Source organism: Biomphalaria glabrata, chromosome 2, assembly GCF_947242115.1.
Source record: "Biomphalaria glabrata chromosome 2, xgBioGlab47.1, whole genome shotgun sequence".
NCBI lineage: Eukaryota > Metazoa > Mollusca > Gastropoda > Planorbidae > Biomphalaria > Biomphalaria glabrata.
In genome coordinates this window covers 23,086,586-23,106,672 of record NC_074712.1, presented here as the reverse complement: position 1 = coordinate 23,106,672, position 20,087 = coordinate 23,086,586, and the positions used below count along the sequence as shown (strand labels likewise).

General features: G+C 32.4%; 1 protein-coding gene across 2 annotated transcripts in view; it reads right to left on the bottom strand.

Annotated features, from left to right (window-relative positions):
- Positions 1-7,335: 7,335 nt before the first annotated feature.
- The window catches only part of LOC106052228 (uncharacterized), an 84,408-nt gene continuing 71,656 nt past the window's right edge, over positions 7,336-20,087 (bottom strand). For both annotated transcript variants that reach the window (XM_056019666.1, XM_056019667.1), the window contains exons 51-63: positions 19,975-20,052; positions 18,281-18,407; positions 16,346-16,611; positions 16,075-16,246; positions 15,675-15,887; positions 13,839-13,972; positions 13,338-13,531; positions 11,782-11,911; positions 11,105-11,292; positions 9,906-10,077; positions 9,554-9,803; positions 9,144-9,271; positions 7,336-8,488 (exon numbers count right to left, since the gene is read on the bottom strand). In XM_056019666.1, coding sequence (XP_055875641.1) covers positions 8,375-8,488; positions 9,144-9,271; positions 9,554-9,803; positions 9,906-10,077; positions 11,105-11,292; positions 11,782-11,911; positions 13,338-13,531; positions 13,839-13,972; positions 15,675-15,887; positions 16,075-16,246; positions 16,346-16,611; positions 18,281-18,407; positions 19,975-20,052 — 2,166 coding nt within the window. In that variant the 3' untranslated portion in view covers positions 7,336-8,374. The remainder of the gene's footprint in view (positions 8,489-9,143; positions 9,272-9,553; positions 9,804-9,905; positions 10,078-11,104; positions 11,293-11,781; positions 11,912-13,337; positions 13,532-13,838; positions 13,973-15,674; positions 15,888-16,074; positions 16,247-16,345; positions 16,612-18,280; positions 18,408-19,974; positions 20,053-20,087) is intronic.

The following is a 20,087-nucleotide window of genomic DNA, read 5'->3' as shown; positions in this document are numbered from 1 at the left end:
GTTTCTCAAGTGACAGACTGAACATTTAGTTTCTCAAGTGACAGACTGAACATTTAGTTTCTCAAGTGACAGACTGAACATTTAGTTTCTCAAGTGACAGACTGAGCATTTTGTTTTTCAAGTGACAGATTGGACATTTAGTTTTTCAAGTGACAGACTGAACATTTAGTTTACAAGTGACAGACTGAGCATTTAGTTTCTCAAGTGACAGACTGAACATTTAGTTTCTCAAGTGACAGACTGAACATTTAGTTTCTCAAGTGACAGACTGAACATTTAGTTTGTCAAGTGACAGACTGAACATTTAGTTTCTTAAGTGACAGACTGAACATTTAGTTTCTCAAGTGGCAGACTGAACATTTAGTTTCTCAAGTGACAGACTGAACATTTAATTTCTCAAGTGACAGACTGAACATTTAGTTTCTCAAGTGACAGACTGATCATTTAGTTTCTCAAGTGACTGACTGAACATTTAGTTTCTCAAGTGACAGACTGAACATTTAGTTTCTCAAGTGACAGACTGAACATTTAGTTTCTCAAGTGGCAGACTGAACATTTAGTTTCTCAAGTGACAGACTGAACATTTAGTTTCTCAAGTGACAGACTGAACATTTAGTTTCTCAAGTGACAGACTGAGCATTTAGTTTTTCAAGTTAAGATTGAACATTTAGTTTCTCAAGTGACAGACTGAACATTTAGTTTCTCAAGTGACAGACTGAACATTTAGTTTCTCAAGTGACAGACTGAGCATTTAGTTTCTCAAGTGACAGACTGAACATTTAGTTTCTCAAGTGACAGACTGAACATTTAGTTTCTCAAGTGACAGACTGAGCATTTAGTTTCTCAAGTGACAGACTGAACATTTAGTTTCTCAAGTGACAGACTGAACATTTAGTTTCTCAAGTGACAGACTGAGCATTTAGTTTTTCAAGTGACAGATTGAACATTTAGTTTCTCAAGTGACAGACTTAGCATTTAGTTTCTCAATGACAGACTGAACATTTAGTTTTTCAAGTGACAGACTGAGTATTTAGTTTCTCAAGTGACAGATTCAGCATTTAGTTTCTCAAGTGACAGACTGAACATTTAGTTTCTCAAGTGACAGACTGAACATTTAGTTTCTCAAGTGACAGACTGAACATTTAGTTTCTCAAGTGACAGACTGAACATTTAGTTTCTCAAGTGACAGACTGAACATTTATTTTTTCAAGTGACAGACTGAACATTTAGTTTCTCAAGTGACAGATTTAGCATTTAGTTTCTCAAGTGACAGACTGAGCATTTAGTTTCTCAAGTGACAGACTGAGCATTTAGTTTCTCAAGTGACAGACTGAGCATTTAGTTTCTCAAGTGACAGACTGAACATTTAGTTTCTCAAGTGACAGACTGAACATTTAGTTTCTCAAGTGACAGATTGGACATTTAGTTTCTCAAGTGACAGACTGAGCATTTAGTTTCTCAAGTGACAGACTGAGCATTTAGTTTTTCAAGTTAAGATTGAACATTTAGTTTCTCAAGTGACAGACTGAACATTTAGTTTCTCAAGTGACAGACTGAACATTTAGTTTCTCAAGTGACAGATTGAGCATTTAGTTTTTCAAGTGACAGATTGAACTTTTAGTTTACAAGTGATACAAAGTGATAACTTGAAGTTCAGTCCCTTGTTGTTAAATAAACAAAAACAAAAACTTACAGTGTATACGTTGATTGTTTTTTTAAAGAAAGGAAACTGATAAGTGATCTCTCTCTCTCTCGCTGTGTTATATGTTCCATTTACGCGGCACAAGGCTAGGATAATTGTTTAGAAAAACTAAATTTTTTGTTCAAATCTAAATTGATAGAAAATAATGTGTGAATAAGTTGTTGAAACTATCAAACCCGTCACTGTCTGACATCACAAAGCTGTTTTCTACTGTACATTCTTCAAATAAATTACATTAATTTAAATAGAAGACACTAAGTAATTATTAGAAAAAGAAATATACGTAAAGTAATAATAGTTAAAAGCCACGCCGAGAACTTACAAAGAAATAGACTGATAGTGTAATTTAAATTGTAGAATAGTTGAAAATATAAAAAAGGTTTAATGTATTTGTTAGTATAAATGTAGAATATGTCCCTGATATTGCATTAAAAATATAACTAAAGACAACCAAGACCACGGTATTTTGTTGTTAACTTGATGTGCTGCACAGATCATGTGCCAAAGGGATGGAGATAATCCTCGAATTCAACAATAAACATTTGTGCCCTAAGACCTTGTTACTAAATATAGCAACATGGTTTGTCAGTTGATCATGGCCTCTGCTTTTTTAATACTCAAATTTAATGGAGTACACATTTAAAACATCATTAGTTATTGTAAAAAAGTTCCCCTTTCAGACCTTTTGGTCTATAGGGCAGATGATGTAAAGGTCATCTGTTTCTGTGGCCTACGGTTAACAAGGGTGTCATGTGGCCAGCACAACGATCAACAGCCTTTACTTTTCCCCAACTAATGTCAGGTACCCCATTAGAGCTGGGTGGACTCAGAGGCGCCCGAAGATCCCGAAATTAAGAATCCCTGTCTTCACCAGGATTCGAACCCCGGTCCCCGGTTCGGAAGCCAAACGCTTTACCGCTCAGCCTACGCGCCTCCCATTAGTTATAGAACTTACACTAAAATTACAACAGCTTATATACTTATTATGGTAGTTTCAGTAAGTAAAGTAAAGTTCCCATTTCAGACCTCGCCTATAGGGCAGATGATGTAAAGGTCATCTGTTTCTGTGGCCTTTGGCTAACGAGGGTGTCATGTGGCCAGCGCAACGACCAACCGCCTTTACTTTTCCCAAACAAATGTCAGGTTCCCATTAGAGCTGAGTGGACTCAGGGACACCCAAAGATCCCGAAATAAAAAATCCCACCCGGGACCTCCGGTTCGGAAGCCAAGCGCCTCCGTGATAGTTTCAGTGATGCTAATATGTTTCTTCAAAAAAGATTTCATTTATAGTAGTTGTAGTGGGTCTATGATACGAAAACAACTAGTTTATTAACTTTGCAACAAGAAATTGTGCTAAAATGTGTGTCATAAAATGCACCACTTCTAAATCAGATGCGCTAAGCAAATCTTTACTTTAAAATATGGTAATTTGGACATAGTTGGCAGCTATATACACCCTAGCACCCATGTAGCACCCATGTAGCAGTGGCAGAGGAAGACAAGATAAACTTCACTTACTTTATTGACATTTAATTTGCATTGATCTTTTGAATTGATTATTTCTAAATGTACTTATAATAATATCTGAAAACTGTTAAAAGCTTAAAATAAATAAAATAATTCATTTATAGCAAGATAAAAAGAACTCTTTGTAATGAGACTTATGTTTTGCTTTCACCGAATCAGGATTAATTAGAGTTATATTCATAGTTGAAAGCAACTGACAAGTCTTCACATTTGAGTCGGACAGTTGCGACCTCAATTTGTTCTTAAAATTGTGATCTTGCATCTGAATGTTGATACGAAGTGATACGAACTTTGGACACATTTTCTTAGAGCTCGACAATGTTTTATGGTCACCAAAACGTGAAGCATTTCTGATGCATTTGAGAAACGTTAATTCGATTTCAATGTCAGCATTAAAGTTGTTTTCGGATCAATACGTTCTATTTGTTATGTGAGCTTGCGCTCCCAGAGCTATTTTGTTATGTGTATTTTCATAGGCTATAGCTGTTCTGTATATTCTTTTTTATAGGTTAGTGTCAGATTTTATAATTGTACTTCCGCATATTTTTATATAGGTTAGGGCGGGATAGTATAAAAAGTGATTTACATACTGTCTTAAAACAGTTGAGTGTACAATTGACCAATGGTATACAGTATCTCTGTCTGAGTGACAGCTGAAGATCTTTGTGGTCTGTCGTGTAAATAATTTATTATTCTGTACTTGGGACGGCCTGCTATTATTACTGCTGAAATACATGCTGCTGTTTTACTCTGCTGTATTTATTACTGCTGTATCTAATATTGCTGCTGTAGATCTAGTGTTATTTTGTTTCTGTAGTGTTGCCTTAGTCGGCTTAGTGGCTTAATCTGAGTAATAGTAAGGTACTAACTAAGGTGTTCTTGTTTTAGTGTTATGGTGGGTTGGTTGTAGTAGTAGAATATTGTAGATCTTGACTAGTTTATTGTAGTGTGTTAGTGTAGATCTAGGTCTAGTGTAGTGGTTGTATTGATTTAGTTAAATAGTTGTTTGATCTGTGTGTTATATTTATATTTATATTAGGATTTACTAGGATTGTTCGATTAGGGTTTGGTTAGTGTCTAGACTTGTAAGTTGGTGGTTAGTTAGGTAGTTATTGATAAGGTTGGTTTGTTAGTGTTGATTTTTGGTAGTTGCATAGGAATAGTTTTTTTAATTCAATTTTAGTGTACATATTATATATTATTGATTTATTTTTTGTATGTAAATAGAGTTTCATTTTTAGTATTTCAAGTAAAGTTTGTTTCTTGCTTTAGTTGGTTAGTATAGTCTAGTTGTCTGGTTGCTTAGGCGACTCCAGCTCCTTGGTCGCAGACCGAGGTGCACAGATTGAGCCCACCCAGTAGCGCTAACTGTTAATAAAATTTAATGTTGAGCAGAGAAAAGGTCTCCATCGCCTACTGACCTGCTCACAGTTGTTTACAGGGTATCTTCAGAATATTGCGTTCAGAAGTGAAAATGAATGTATAGATTCAAGCATGCATTCTTCTTTAGCAAATCATTAGAACAGTTTTTTAATGATTTTTGTACAATCGACCTCATCTTCAACACGTTGTTCTGTGGAAATCGATTCAAATCTTTGTTTCCTGGTCAGCTTGTCTTTATCTTCTGTTTCCAAAATCTTATGACAACTTTTTCTCTAGAAAGCCTTTCAGTGAAGGTTGAGATCATCCGAATCTAGATCTAACAGTTGACAATATTCTCTGAATTCTGTTTCATCCTCTTGCACTAATTTCAGTGAAACATTTCTCAACTGAAACAAATAACACGCAGTAAGTTCACATTCTTTTCACCCTACAAAGTTTTTTTTTTGTGCATAATGCAATGATAATTCAGAAGAGGAGTCAAGGATGCGAACCAAACACCATTCATATAAAGCAGTGATGCCCAACCTTTTTCGGCCGGCGGGCCATTTTAATTTCCGACACTCGTGTCGCGGGCCACATCATAGAATAGATAAAAATGAAATAGAGAATAAATAATTTCAAATAGGTTTATTAGAAACCCGTAGCACTTCTTGCATACTTACACACGTAATTAGTTAGGTGTCAGCCGTTTTATTACTGAAAAGTTTGTCTGCTCAATTAAGTGCTTGTAAACATTGTGATCAGCCTTAACACTTAATTTCGGAAATTCGAAAAGTTTTTTTTTTTTGATACAACACGGCGAAGTAATCAATTGTCTGCTCGCTCTAAATTTCTCAAGCAGGGATGTCTGGCTTTGTAAGTCAATCAGTTCCAGTTACAGATCTGTCGGAGCAATCCTCAGTGGCAATAGAAAACATTTCAAAATCTGCTGCTCTGTCACTTAGTTTTGAATGGAAATGTTTGTAACTCCTATTGTCCACTCGTTTTGTAATGCTTTTGTTTCCAAAGGACAAATTCTTTCATCACAGCTAGAAATCACATTTCTCATAATTTGAGCATCACAGTAGATGAACTCATTTTCTTGTCTCTTTTTTCTCGTCAATTGCTCAACTCACTCAACTTGGTGTAACTTAGCGATCTTTTTCTTTGCGGCTCAAACCAACAATGCTTCCATATTTTTGCTTTAAAAATGATTTTGTTATATTTTTCAAAAACAGCCACATTTTCTTTACAAATCATGTTAGCTTATTATCATGTTCCACAAAAGCAAAGATGTGTCCACTTTTCCTGGAAGTTTCTACATTCAGAATCTATTTTTCGTTTCTACGGCTCTAGCATTTCATTAATCAACAAATATTAAATTATCTTTGATATAAAAAGAATGTTACCAAAAATGATGTAGAATTGATGCCCTGTGTTACACACAAGATGTTAAGAACACGACTAGCTCAAGACAGCAGCGGAATTATCCAAGAACCTAAAGCAACTGCCAACACTTGTCACCGAGACAGTATACGTCGTGTTCATTTAAAAAAATAATAATATGAACATTAGAATAACATGGATTGGAATGAAATTAGTCATAGAGAAACTGTGAGTCCTAACGTTGGGAAAATACATTTTTCAACCTTTTTAAAAATTTTCTTCCCTTTGTGCCGATGTTTAGGCGGGCCGGATGGAACCACAACGCGGGCCGGATCTGGCCCGCGGGCCGTAGTTTGGGCATCACTGATATAAAGTAACAGTTTCAGCAACTCTATCAGTAATTGACGGTAGGCCTACTTTTTCAGAGCAGACACTGAGGAGATTACTAAAGTTTAATTGATGATTTTCTGGACATCACTTTAGTTTTTTTTTTTGTCTGACCCTTTGGTTTTTACATGGAACGAACCTAGGCCATTAACTTCATAGAGATATTAAAATTATCATCATTTCCTTTTATAAAAAATACTTAACTTGACAACATACCACAATGTCAGCAGCACAGACCTATATATTATAAGAGTATATATTATATATAGGTCTGTGGTCAGCAGATTCTTCCAAGGCTAATTTTAAGTAAAAGCATGAATGTACATGGACATACAACATACGTTTCTGAGCTTTTGGGTCCCGGGTAATGTTTCTGAGCCTAGAGTTCCCAGAGTCATAGACTGCCATGGTCGTGGCTGCCTGGTCGTGCGGTTTGCGCGCTGGACTGTCGTTTGGATTTATCGACGGTCGAGGGTTCAAACCTTGCCCAATCCCATCCCCCGTCGTCCTGCGAGAGGTTTTGACTAGGAAGTAAACTATCTTCAACTCTGAAGGAACATCCGAAACTTGTAAAACATTTTACAACTCTAATGACAATAAGAAAGAAGAAGAGCGATTACCATTCTAGCCATGTTGGTTGATTTGGGCGTCAAAATAACTAGTGAAAGAAATATGTTCAACTTTTTTTTTCTAGAGATCGCTTATTATTATTTTTTTCTACAAGCAGGCTTGCTTCAGCCTATCTTAATTTTTTTTTGAGGGCTTAGTGCGCCACTTTTGGCACATGCACCATAGGTTGGCTACCCATTGGTTACATGGTTGGATTGTTATCTAATTAAAAATGTTTTAATTGTTTAATAGCATTATGTTTTCAACAATTACAATGAGACAGAATGAGATGATATGATATAAACTTTGTAAAAAAAAACAACAACAACATTATAATTTAGTATATAAGTCAACAAAGAGTATAGGAAATTTTAGAGTACTATATTAGTAATCACATTAAGTCAGATATTAAGCAGATCTTTATATAAGACAAATGATAAACCGATTCGGCACAAACTAACCATTGTGCATTCAGATATCAGTTGGATGTTAAATACAAATGTTTTTCAAAATAAGGACATTGATGACAAAATATGCATTTGACTTAGCATACACATTTGTATAGAACCCTGGCATTTGGATAAAAGTCATAAAATTGTCATGTTACAAAAACATCTTTATATAAATTAGATTTAACAAAGGGATTCTGGTTAAAATTCTATTAACCAAGAAAGAGAAAAAAAAAAGAGAGAAAGAGTTCTATTTCCTTATCTTTTCCTTCCTTCAATATTTGGTTTTGCTCATTTTTTCTGACTTTGTCAGTGTGCACATCTTCATTGGGTCACATGTGGATAGTTCAACTAAAAGAGAATCCATTACAACTAAGAAATGTATACAATAAAACATCAACATTTTTCAACAACACCTGACTATGTATTGTAACACTATTTACCTACATTTGTCTCTGATGCTTTATTAAATTTTTTTTTCATTTGAAACTCTAATAAAAAGTCATGTCTTTAGTAAACTGAAATGAAGACTAATTGAAATGTAACAATGAAACTTACATTTCAGAAAATATTTCACAGATACAAGAAAAAAACTTAAATTTATTATTAAATAGTAAATAACAGTAGATAATATTGTTGATGCAAAATTTAAACAAAATTTGATAATAGATTTTGAACTTTTGTTTAAATAATTAAAAAAAAACCATTAAATATCAGTTGATTTAAAATTCCCTGCTAAATTGATTTGTTATGTACAGACAAGCTAATCCAGAAATTTTTATCTGTTTCAAAGTTTAAAAAAATTCAAGGATTTGTAACAATGACATAAGGCTCCAGAAGATTTGGTTTGTCAGATTTAAGAAATAATAAAGACACTGACATGATAGACTAATACTAGTAAACAACTAAGTTACAAATATTTATTCACAATCATAAACAGTCAAATATTTTTCTAAGAAGTGTCCACTTTTGCTAAACTCTGACGTCTCTTTCCAGCTTGACTTTCTGGTCTAAAGGGGTACTCTTGTTTCCTTGGAGGAGCTTGATAAGGTTGTTTCCCCCAGGGCTGAAAACAAAATGTGTAATAAATGTTAACAATTTGTAAGGTAGACCAAGAACTGAGATTTGTTCTAGATACTCTATAAAGTTTATCGTATAAGTATAATTTTTGTAAGTTTCTGTATTTTCCAAATATATAGAACAATCAATATTTTGGTTTATTGGGTCCCTTGACTAATAAAAAAATCACAAATAAAAATAAGTAAGGACCTTCTCAACCTGTAAATGCCCTACGCAAAACAGCAGGGTTTCTGTCCTGCAAATGTGACAATAAATAGCAATTGAAACTATTTATCCTATTAGTTTTGTTATTAAAGTATATTGGCTAAAATGCAAGAAGGGAGACAAGCTTCTACAAGGCAGATCAAGACTTAGGCATTAATGAATTATCAAAATTTGTTATTTATTTATAATAATGTATATTTTATATTTAATTGATTTATGTAATTCTAAAATGTTAAACTTTTATTTTAAAAAAATTGAAAGCCCAAAAGAGAGAACAAAAAAGAGTCCAAAAGAGACCAGAAAAAAAGTCCCAGTATTCTTTTGATGTAGCTGCCTGATAAAATAGTAAAAAATATGAGGTTTCCAAAATAAAAGACAGATACTAAAAAAAAAGACCAAAACAGACTAGTTGTGAGTTTAACATGACATTATCATACCATTTGGGCCCCATCATTATCTTTGTAAATAGTGGCTAGTGACTGAAGTAATCTGTCAATTCTGGATGGAAACATGTTCATATGATTCATGGCATCATTGCTGCTTTGATCTTCATCATTGTCATCTTCTGTAAAGCACAATTCAACAAAAGTTGAACAGAATCTATGTCAGTAGCTGTATCAAGTTTGCACACAAAGGAAATGAACAAGGACAAGAAATTTGAAACATTAAATAAAAAAAAAATTTAATGATTTTTTTATTTCTTCATATTTTTTTTTCTCTTTTGTCAGTAGTATTACTTGGAACATTCAATACACTTTGGCACAACTGTACTCAGTTAAAGCTGGATATAAATGTAAGAATGGAAAATTATTTCTCAAACATAAACTAAAAATGGCATTACTCCTACCATCTTTGACATAAGCTGAGTTGGCGTAACCTTCCAGATTTTTGTTGACATTGGGACCTTGAGTGTCGGATGGTGGAACTCCAAAGCCTGTCCATTTCTTCAATCTTCCCATCATGAAGTCCACAATCTCATAGTCATTTGTTTGTTTCTGTATATCCTCCCTGACAGCTGAGAACGTGTCAGTCAGAATGGAGACAAACATGTTGAGCAGGATGAAGGAGAGTACAATGACATACACCAAGATGTAGATCTGTACAGAACAAGGGCAAAGGTCACCAATACTCTAGCTCATGGAGATTCAAGTTTAATTTATCTAACTGAATTCGTTATCCAATGGTACTGAACTATTTACCTGAGATAAGAGGGGGTCTACCATGCTCATACTGTAGATACTAAATTTGCCCATCAACATGAGAATCAGAGAGATGGAGGCCTGAACGAATGTTGTGTATTGATCATCACCAAATTGGAAGGTTATAAAAAATAGCTGAGCAAATGCAAAAAAGATAATCCAGAAGATGATGCTGTAAACAATGGACAAGAAATCTTTCATAAACAAAAGAAAGTTTTACAAGAAATGAAATATAAGATAAACAATACTAAATAATATAACATTATTTTCAACACCGAAGTGATATTCAGATGTCAAGTTGAACAATAAAACATACATCAATGTGATTTCACTATTAACTCTTTCAGTGCAAATTATTTTGATCGAAAAAATGGAGTTTTCCGGATTGTACACAAATTTTCACCTGGGGTAGAGTTACTAAAACTAACATAACTTTTTTAAATTTTATTAAATAATCTAACATATTTTATTTTATTTTAAGGAAAATGAATGAGCTACAGAATAAAAATAAATCAAATAAATTATTCAAAAAAATTTTTTTTCATTTATTTAAAACTGAGCACGGAAAAAGAAAATATTTTAAAAATTCATTAAAAAAATCGATATACTGAAAGATTAAACCTTTTCATTAAACATTTAAACCATAAATATTGAAAAATCATAATACTAAACACGTTTAATCACTTCAGATTTCATAAAAGATTAAAAAAAGCACTAAGAAAATGTATTATTTACATTTTTCGGGTCCCAGGAAATAAAGTAAAAAAGAGGAACCATTAACATAATGTTGTCTTTTTTAAAACAAAACGTGTTGGTACTGCATAGAATTTACTATCAAAACAAACAACAATCACTCCCACATCCGAAAATGAAAAAAAAAGAAGAGAGAAATAAAAAAGTTTAACATAAAAAAGATATTGAAATAAATATTATAAACCAAGTTACTCACTGAGAGTAACGCCGCGCTGACCAGCGCTAGCGAAGTTACTCGCTGAGAGTAACGCCACACTGAAAGAGTTAAACTGTTAGGTCAACAAAATAATTACATGATATTTTATTTTTGTATTTACTTACTGTTTATGAAAATACCTTTTATTCTGAGTCATCAGAATTCTTTTTACATTAGCAATCAATGAATCAACTAGTTCTAATCTAAACCAAAATCTAAATTACACTGAAACACATAAAAAATACAATACCTAAAATGGAAGAGTTGTCTACCACTGTATTTCAATGTGTCTGCCAGCATAGAGATTCTCCTGTTAAATCTAAGTAATCTCAGGTATTTGATGGTAGCCAAGAACACGATAAAACCAATCAAATAAGAGAATATTTCATTCCAGTAGCCAACATACTGGAACTTGATGTAGCCATTACCTTTGGAGTCCTAGTGGTAGAAATAATATGAGATAATGAAAAGCACTTAAAGTTAGTAACACTACAAACTCATGAAGTTGATTCAGCAATGTAAGTGAGGTAATTAAGAATGTTTAAATTTGAGCAAGGAATGTATTCAACTTTGTTCCTGGTAAGGATGGCATGGAAGAATTATACTCTGCAAGTTTAGAACTTTATTTCAAAAAATGGAACTGAAAATATTTTTTGCATAAAAATGTGTAAATTTTTCATATATGGCATGCTAAAATAAAGATTTTTTTTTCTTATAAAGCATCTCAAAGACACTATTCTATTCTATAGACCTATGTCAGTGTGTTTTCGAACTTCTGTTTAGATACAAAGTAAACAGAAGCTTTCTGAAATATATTTTCCTAACATTTGTTCCACATCTCTAAGTTAGCTATTCAAACTAACGGTTATAATTGTATACTGATGTTAGTAGTGTTAAAAAATATATATGTAAAAAAAAAGCCCTTACATTAATTTGTTTTGTTAAACTGTTTGTTTCAAAAAGTCTATAAAAATAAATAACTATTGCAGTGATTGAGAAAGATATAATTGAGATTTCTATCCAGTTCCAGAACATTGTGAAGTAAGCTGTCCGTAATCTGTGAGGAAAAGATAAATTCAATAATGTTAATTGAAAACTATTCCAAGACATACATGGACCAATGTTTCAAATAACTTTCATCTTGTGAAACAAACAAGGATATTTTTTTAATTCAAAAGAAGTTTCTTTCTATACTAACAAAAATTCATTTATTAAGTTTATCAATATATTCCACCTGTTCTTCACTAATAGATTTCTCTGTAAAAGAGAAAGCATAGTAATGTGTTTTTTTTTTTTTTTTGTTTTTAATTTAGAATATCCTGCATTGCATCTAGATATATATTATAAATATATATAATGTATGTCTTTACATAGACAACAATCTTGTGCTACTTAAAGGGAACATTTGGAACATAGGCTTTACAAAAAGTAACTGCATTATTTAATTTCAAATAAGAAAAGAAATGAATCAATTAACTCAAGCCAATAATAGCTACTATAAACAAGTTTAGGAGGAATGGTGGCTGAGCAGTAAAGCACTTGGCTTCCTAACCAGGGTCCCAGGTTCAAATCCTGGTGAAGACTGATTTTTAATTTTGGGATCCTTGAGTGCTACTGAGTCCACCCAGCTATAAATGGGTACTTGACATTAGTTGGGGAAAGTAAAGGTGGTTGGTCGTCCTGCTGGCCACTTGACACCCTCGTTAACCATAGGCAGAAACAGAAACAAATGTCCTTTACATCATCTGCCCTATGGACCACAAGGTTTGACAGGGAAACTTTTTTTTATAAACAAGCTTTAGCTTGTGATTTTGATCTAACATTCTATAGATGACATTTAGATGAATATTTTTGAATGTTTGAACTCTTTGGTTTGTCACTTCAGTTGGTCCAGATATCCTTTAAATGCTATCACATCTTGTTTCTATTAATGATGAAGCAAATGTGATGCTGCTGTCTTGATCTGCACTGTACAGAACAGGACCAGCCATATAAATTGGTGGGCCTAATTTAATAGTTGCTTGCGAGGCCAATTTTCTGAATTTTTTTACAATAACAACTAGATCATTATATCAACATGTATTATACAACATGCACAGCAAGCAACTCAAACACAATAGGTACCAATGGCTTAAGTAAAGTTATCTCAATTTTAAGATACACTAAATATGTTAAGCTTGTAGCAAGAACCATGACTGATAGTGATGTACGACTAAATGACTATGACTAAATGTCAATTGCGGGGGTCCCTGCAAAGCGTGGGGCATATTTGGAGCAATGTGTCGAATTGGCCTAAGACCAGCCCTTTTATTTACACATCATAATAATAACAAATAAACATTGTTTACAATTTGATTAAGAAAAAATAATAATTTCACTGTTAGGTTTGGTCTACTATTTGTAAAAACAGTTTTAATAAGGTTGTAAATTTATTGTATAAAATAATTATGATGAAAATGATAAAAACTACATGTTGTACTTACTTGATCAGCTGCAAAATTTCAACAATTATAAAGCCTAAAATATATAAGACAAAGAAGACTTCACAGACTATCTGAAAGATCATAGCATTTGTCATGTAAGGTAGCAACATAGCTGGTTCAAAGCGGTATGAAGGAATGATGCCATTGTTAAGATTAAACTCTGCCAATATCATATTCACTGAAAACAAGTTTACCTGGTGCAGAAAAGAAAAAAAATTATTGGAAATAGCAGAGCACAATGTAAAACAAAGCTTTAGTTAGAAAAGATTCAACAAGCAAAAGATAAAACAATAACTGAAATTTAAAATAAAACTACACATGATACACAGTTGATAAGATAAGGATACAATATAAACTTGTTGTATAGCTGATACAACAATGACAACAATATAAACTATACAGTTGATAAGATAATGATACAATTTAAATGTATTGTACAGTTGATAAGACAATGCTATATAAATATATATAAAAAAAAACAGATTTAAGCTAATACTCTACTTGAGGATTATAAACAGTGAATTCTATAAAGACAGCCCTGGTGTATTGATCAATCCAAGTTTCATTCTGTAATCTCTGTATAGTTTTTATTATATCTGCTTTGGTTCCATTCAAATGTGCTATATAGCCACCTCCTAGATATGATGAAAACAATTCAAAAAGATTTATAAAAATTTAAATGTTTGTTATGAACATTCAATACTTTAAAAAGTAAAATGAAAAAATTGTCAACTTCAGAAATCAAAGCTGCCTAAATTATATCATTTAAAAATAAATAATAATAAAATGTTCCCAATTTTTAACTTTTTTTAATCTTTTCTGGAATGGTTTTTAAAGCTGCTACAAAATTGGCCACATTTTAAATTTGTGGTTGTCAAGAATGCTAAAAAAATAATTTTATAAGTTTAACCAGCTGATCAAGGTAATTCACAAAAATCTTAACAGTTCTACCAAAATCATCAAAATGAGCATCTATGAGAAATAGAAACAAACAATGTAGCCACATTGTGTAAATAAGCTGTTATGGTTATAGTGCAGCATGGTGTGAATGGAAAATGGTATGAATTAGGTTATTGAATGAAAGGGATGTTAAAAAGAAGAAGCCGGAAGGGATCGACAGGAAGAGAGTTGAAAAAAATGATGTTTATGTAATTTGTGATAATATTAAAGTATTTTTTAGATTAGAACCTGAATGTGTCTTATTATTTGTGAAGAGTCTTGTGTCGTAACATAAGCAATAGTGAGTAATTTTATCTTATCTTATATCTTACAATTGTTACTTCAAAAAAGATGATTACGTCCTATGCGTCATGCATCTAGTCAAGCATATTAACCAATGACCTAAATCCTGCTAAGTCACTGGTTTTCCTGGCTAGCTCAGGCAACCCATTCCATGCTCTAATAGCCCTAGGGAAGAAAGAGCATTTATACAAATTTGTCCTTGCATATGGAATAAGGAACTTGCCTTTATCTTTGTGTCTTTCTGAGTATTTTATTAGATTTTGTATTTGAAGATTATGGTTGTGTTTTATGTATAATTACTACTTTACTTTTGAGTCTTCTATCCCAAAGGCTTTCTAAATTTAATGATTTTACTAAAGGTGTTACTCTAGTCAAATGTGAATATTCATTTGTTATGAATCTCACTGCTCAATTTTGTGTCTGTTCCAGTTTCTTAATGTTTTCTTGAGTTGAAAGGTCCCAAAAAGAGGATGCATATTCCATTATTAGCCTCACCAAGGTTAAATAACATTTTAATTTTATGTTCTTATTTGATTTATAGAAATTTTTTAAAATAAATCCTAATGCTTTGTTTGATTTTTTATAGTTTCATCAATATGGGGATTCCATGACAGTTTTTCATTTATTATAACACCTAAGTATTTTGAGTTTTTAATCTGTGTTACTGGTTTACCATGAATAAGATAAGTGGAATTAATTTGTTTTAGTATTTTTGTTACTCTTAATAACTGACATTTTTCTGGGTGGAAAGACATGCTCCAATTTGATTCCCATTTCTGTAATTCATCTATCTCTGTTTGTAAAATTTCTGTATCTTGTGTTGTTTTTACTGTTCTATATATTATGCAATCATCTGCAAATAATCTGACTTTTGTTCCTGAACTAATGCAATGTGGTAAACCATCATTGTTTGATATCATGTTTAAACAAAACAGTCAAATCATAATATTTCATACAAGAAGATAGTTCAGAAACTTATACAACTATGTTTCATGATTTGAAAAATATTTTCATTATAGAGATGCAATTTGTCTATGTTGTTACCATATCTAAGCCAAACATCTGTAGAAATTTGTAGTTAGTCTAATGACCTACCTGAGTACAGAGCCAGATTTCCCCAGTAAGGGTATCCATTGAGAGATTCAGCTGAAGAATACATATATTCTGTTTTTATAGTCACAGGTTTAGCAGATTTGTTTAGCTTCACCCAGCCCAGATCAAAGTCACCTTCTTCTTGATCTGCGATACTATACTGAACATTGCACTTGGCAATAGCTGAACTTATAATGTCAGGAACTTTACAAAGATCTGTTAACAGAATTAAAAATTTTTGCTGAAAATATTTGGATAAAAACACACACACTGTTGTATATACAATTTGGACCTGTTTAAAATTTAGCAGTTGAAAAAATTAACCTCATAAAGATGTTGAATAAAAAATGTTCCCAAGAAAAAAAACATAGCAGTAAAATTCTAAGAGTGAAATATTTTATACCAGGCTTGATACGAAGCTGTCGAAGGACTGCATGTCCTAATATTCTTGAAGATTTGTCATTAATATATGATTTGAGTTTTAGAGGAGGATAGTCATTGTAGTATGCATTAGCCATGATGCCAGTAATAAAACCATTGTTAAGCCATTGCCATAGATCACTTGCACTTTGAACCTTAAAGAAAATAATGAAAGCAAACATACTGTTCATAATGATCAGTGGTATGAGAAAGAAATCCTAATCTAAAAAAACAAAAACAAAACACAAACTTACATCATCAAACTTCACAAGTGTTTGGTCCAGATTCTGATTGGTGATAAAAGTTTTCATCATGTTGTTTTTATAACGAAAGTTGTCAGCCCCTCGGTTGTTATGAGAAATAATCAGCAGGATCCATAAAAATATGCTGTAAAAAATGATCTCCCTTATGACAGCCCACATTTTAACCTCTTTTAATCTGACTTCTCTCAATCTTTCCAATTCTTTAGGATTTACAGGTTTATAGCCAGCTACTTTAGGCTTGGCTGCTGCATATGTGCCTGTTAGGTAAAAATCAATAATACAAAAGATCTTTCTAAGTACAAAAGGAAACAGGTAATATTACATGGTCTTTTTGTTAAACAACTGAAAAAAAGTTGCAGACTTCACATTATTTCAAATATAATGGCCACAGTTAAAGTGTAATGTTTTATTTGACATGTTTTGGATGTTTCATCAGGTTTTGAAGATTATTACATCCTAGCCCAAACCTCTCACAGGATAGAGGAGCAAGGGGTGGATGGGGTTTATACATGGAACCATCCAAATTGAACAACATACTATATGATTAGAAACATGGTACATATTTAGAAAAATAGTGAATTCTATATGTATATATTTATAAAATTATCAACTTACCAATTAAAAAAATAAAATTTCTTGCATTTTTTAAACATAAACTTATATTTGTACTGCTCATTTTATGTTAAAAAATGTGCATAGTAATAATACAATAAGTAAATTTCCTTTGAGACATTGTGATCTATTGGCAGATGATGTAAAGCTAATGACATGTATTTAACAAGAGAATCATGTTGCTAGCACAATGACCCTTTTACTTTTTCCCACTTTTTTCTGTCTCCATTTACTCCATGGCATCCTAAAAATCCTGACTTTCCAAATCTCAGTCTTCAATAGTATGATTCTCAGTTCAGAAACCAAATGCATTACATCCCAACTATGTCATTATTATCATGATAATAATAAACAAGATTACAAAGACAGTTTGTGTGGAAACACAAACTCAAAATTGGCCCTCGAAAAGGTCCACCCAGGCAGGTAAAAAGGCAGGTATCAATATTTTCAGAATTAAATTCTGTCAAAGACAAATGACAGAGACGAATGGAGAAAGAAGGTTGACAGATCTTGTGTGGTGCCCCAGCGGTCCAGCAGACGAAAGGATAGGTGAAAGTGAATGTGAAGTTGAATGCGAAGCTGACCTAACTGATGTCTTATAATAAATATCTAATTGATCTAATTGTTTTGTAAAAATACTCAAAAAAAGAAAAAAACATTTCCGTACAAAAAAAAAAAATTCCTTTAGTTAAGTGTTCTATGTCCAACTCGTAGCATTGCAGTTCACGCGATAATATGAAAACCTACTTATTAATTGTTGTTTTAAATTATGTCCAACTTATATGCATACTAAATAGATTTTTTTCTCTTAAAAAAAAGTAAACATTATTTTTGGGTAAATGTAGTAGTTAGTAGGACAGAACTTACATAACGTAGCAATACAAATGTAAAAAAAATATATTTTTAACAAAAAGTCTAAAACCATTTGCAAAAATGTGTTAAAAATATGGTAAATTGTCATCTCCCCTACTAAAAAGCCTCCCCTGTTTGTTACTATTAATAGTGAATAGTTGTAAAAGTGGTGTATTTTTATGAAAAAACTGCTTGCATAAGTGATTTAAAAAATTAGATTTTTCGCTTTTGGAAAAGAAAAAGGTTGCCTTTGCATCAGAATTTTGAATGGACTAAAATATTATGACGTCTGATTTTCACTATCTAGTTTACAAGATCTAAACGGGATGGAACGGACGGACAGACATTTCACACAAAACTAATAGTGTCTTTTCCCCTTTTGAGGGCCATTAAAAATGACTTATTCTACATTGTTGATTTAAGTTGTAGTATGTAAAGGTAATAATGTAATAATTTCCTTACTGTCTTCCTTAGTGTGCAAAAATTCATCCTCAGGATTGGCTGGGTAAATGTGTTCTTCCTCTTCCTCTTCATCATCTTCTCCGGGGTTTTTGATGATCAAAGAAAGTAAAATGGCAGTCAAAATAACCTAAAGTCAGGCCATTTCAAAACAGATATAGAATAGTCTTAGTCTTAGAATAGATTTTAAAATAAACATTACATTTTTAGGCTACATTAGTGTACATTGTCACTTTTCTTTCCCTCTCTATTTTTCCATCCATTCCTTCATTCATCCCAACCCATTCTATCTGTCCCTCTCTCTGTGTCTCAGAATCACTCTTTCCCTGCTCTTATCTCTTATATATTTATAATGCACTAATAACAACTAAAATATGCATAAATTATTTTGTTTAAATGTTGTCATAGATTATTTTGTATAAATGTTGTCAAACTTTTTTACATAAGAATGTTGGTATTTTGAATCAAGACTATACTTTATACTTAAATAAACCTTTTCTGTCAAGGTCCAAAAAATGTGCAGTTAAATTAAGATATCTAATAACAAAATCTAATGACACAAAAATAGAGTGTAGAAAATGAATGTATTACTTCAATGTTTTCTATTACTTGAATTTTTCTTCAACTTTTACTTGTGACCTTTACATTTTGACCCAAAAATATTTGCTTATACTCCCTCATCCAGGTGCAGTGGCTGAGAAGTAGAGAACTTGACTTCTGAACCAGGGGTCCCAGGTTCGAATCCTGGTGAAGACTGGGATTTTAATTTTGGGTTCTTTGGGTGCCTCTGAGACCACCCAGCTCTAATGAGTACCTGACATTAGTTGGGGAAAAGTAAAGGCGGTCGGTTGTTGTGCTGGCCACATGACACTTTCATTATCTGTAGGCCACAGAAACAGATGATCTTTACATCATCTGCCCTACAGATCACTAGGTCTGAAAGGGTAACTTAACTTTTTGTTACGTACCCCCCCCCCCCTCAACCGCAGCAAAGGCCTTGCATAAACCATTAGGATGCATTCAAAGCTTCATTCTTCTCCCATCTACCACAGACTTATGTTGTAGGTTTACAATCAGAAAAGTGCAAGTCAAAACAGTCAAAGTAATAAGAGGGTTAGGATGAGCAGATAAAAATAAGAGACATATTGGAAATGTAATCTTCCTTTATGCTGGCCTGATTTATTTATATAAACGGAATAATGGTACATAATTGAGAAAAATTGGATCACTCTGGCATAAAAAAAGGTTTTACACTAGAATTGCTTTGGGACAGATGAATTAAAATGTCATCTTCAAAAGAATTGACTCCATCTTGTTGTAGATGCTTCTAGCATAAACAATATGAAAGGTTCTACTAATTAGATGAAACAGCACAGAAAGGTATTTAACAATCATAATATCAGCATTTGTAATTTTTAAAAATAGTACCCTAAATATAAGCCATTCAGTAAATATAAACATGTTAAAGTTTTTCAGTAAAATTTTCTTTGAAAGTACTTCATGTAGGGGAACAAAACTGGAATCAATGTATTAAAAAAAGAGTTTTATAACATAGTGTAAAATATCTGCACTTTTTTCAGAAATTAACCATCGGTAATAAACTATCATAAATTATTACTAATGACAAAATGAAAGCAGATTTAAACCAACAAGACCAATGAAATGAATATCAAGAAAATAATGATAATGAGATTTACCTTAATAGGCTGGGTAATAAAGATTGAAGTAAAAAAGGAAACGATTAAAGAAGTAATCCATTTCTTGCAAGTATCATCCTGAAGAGTTAAAAGCATCTACATAAGTCCAAAGG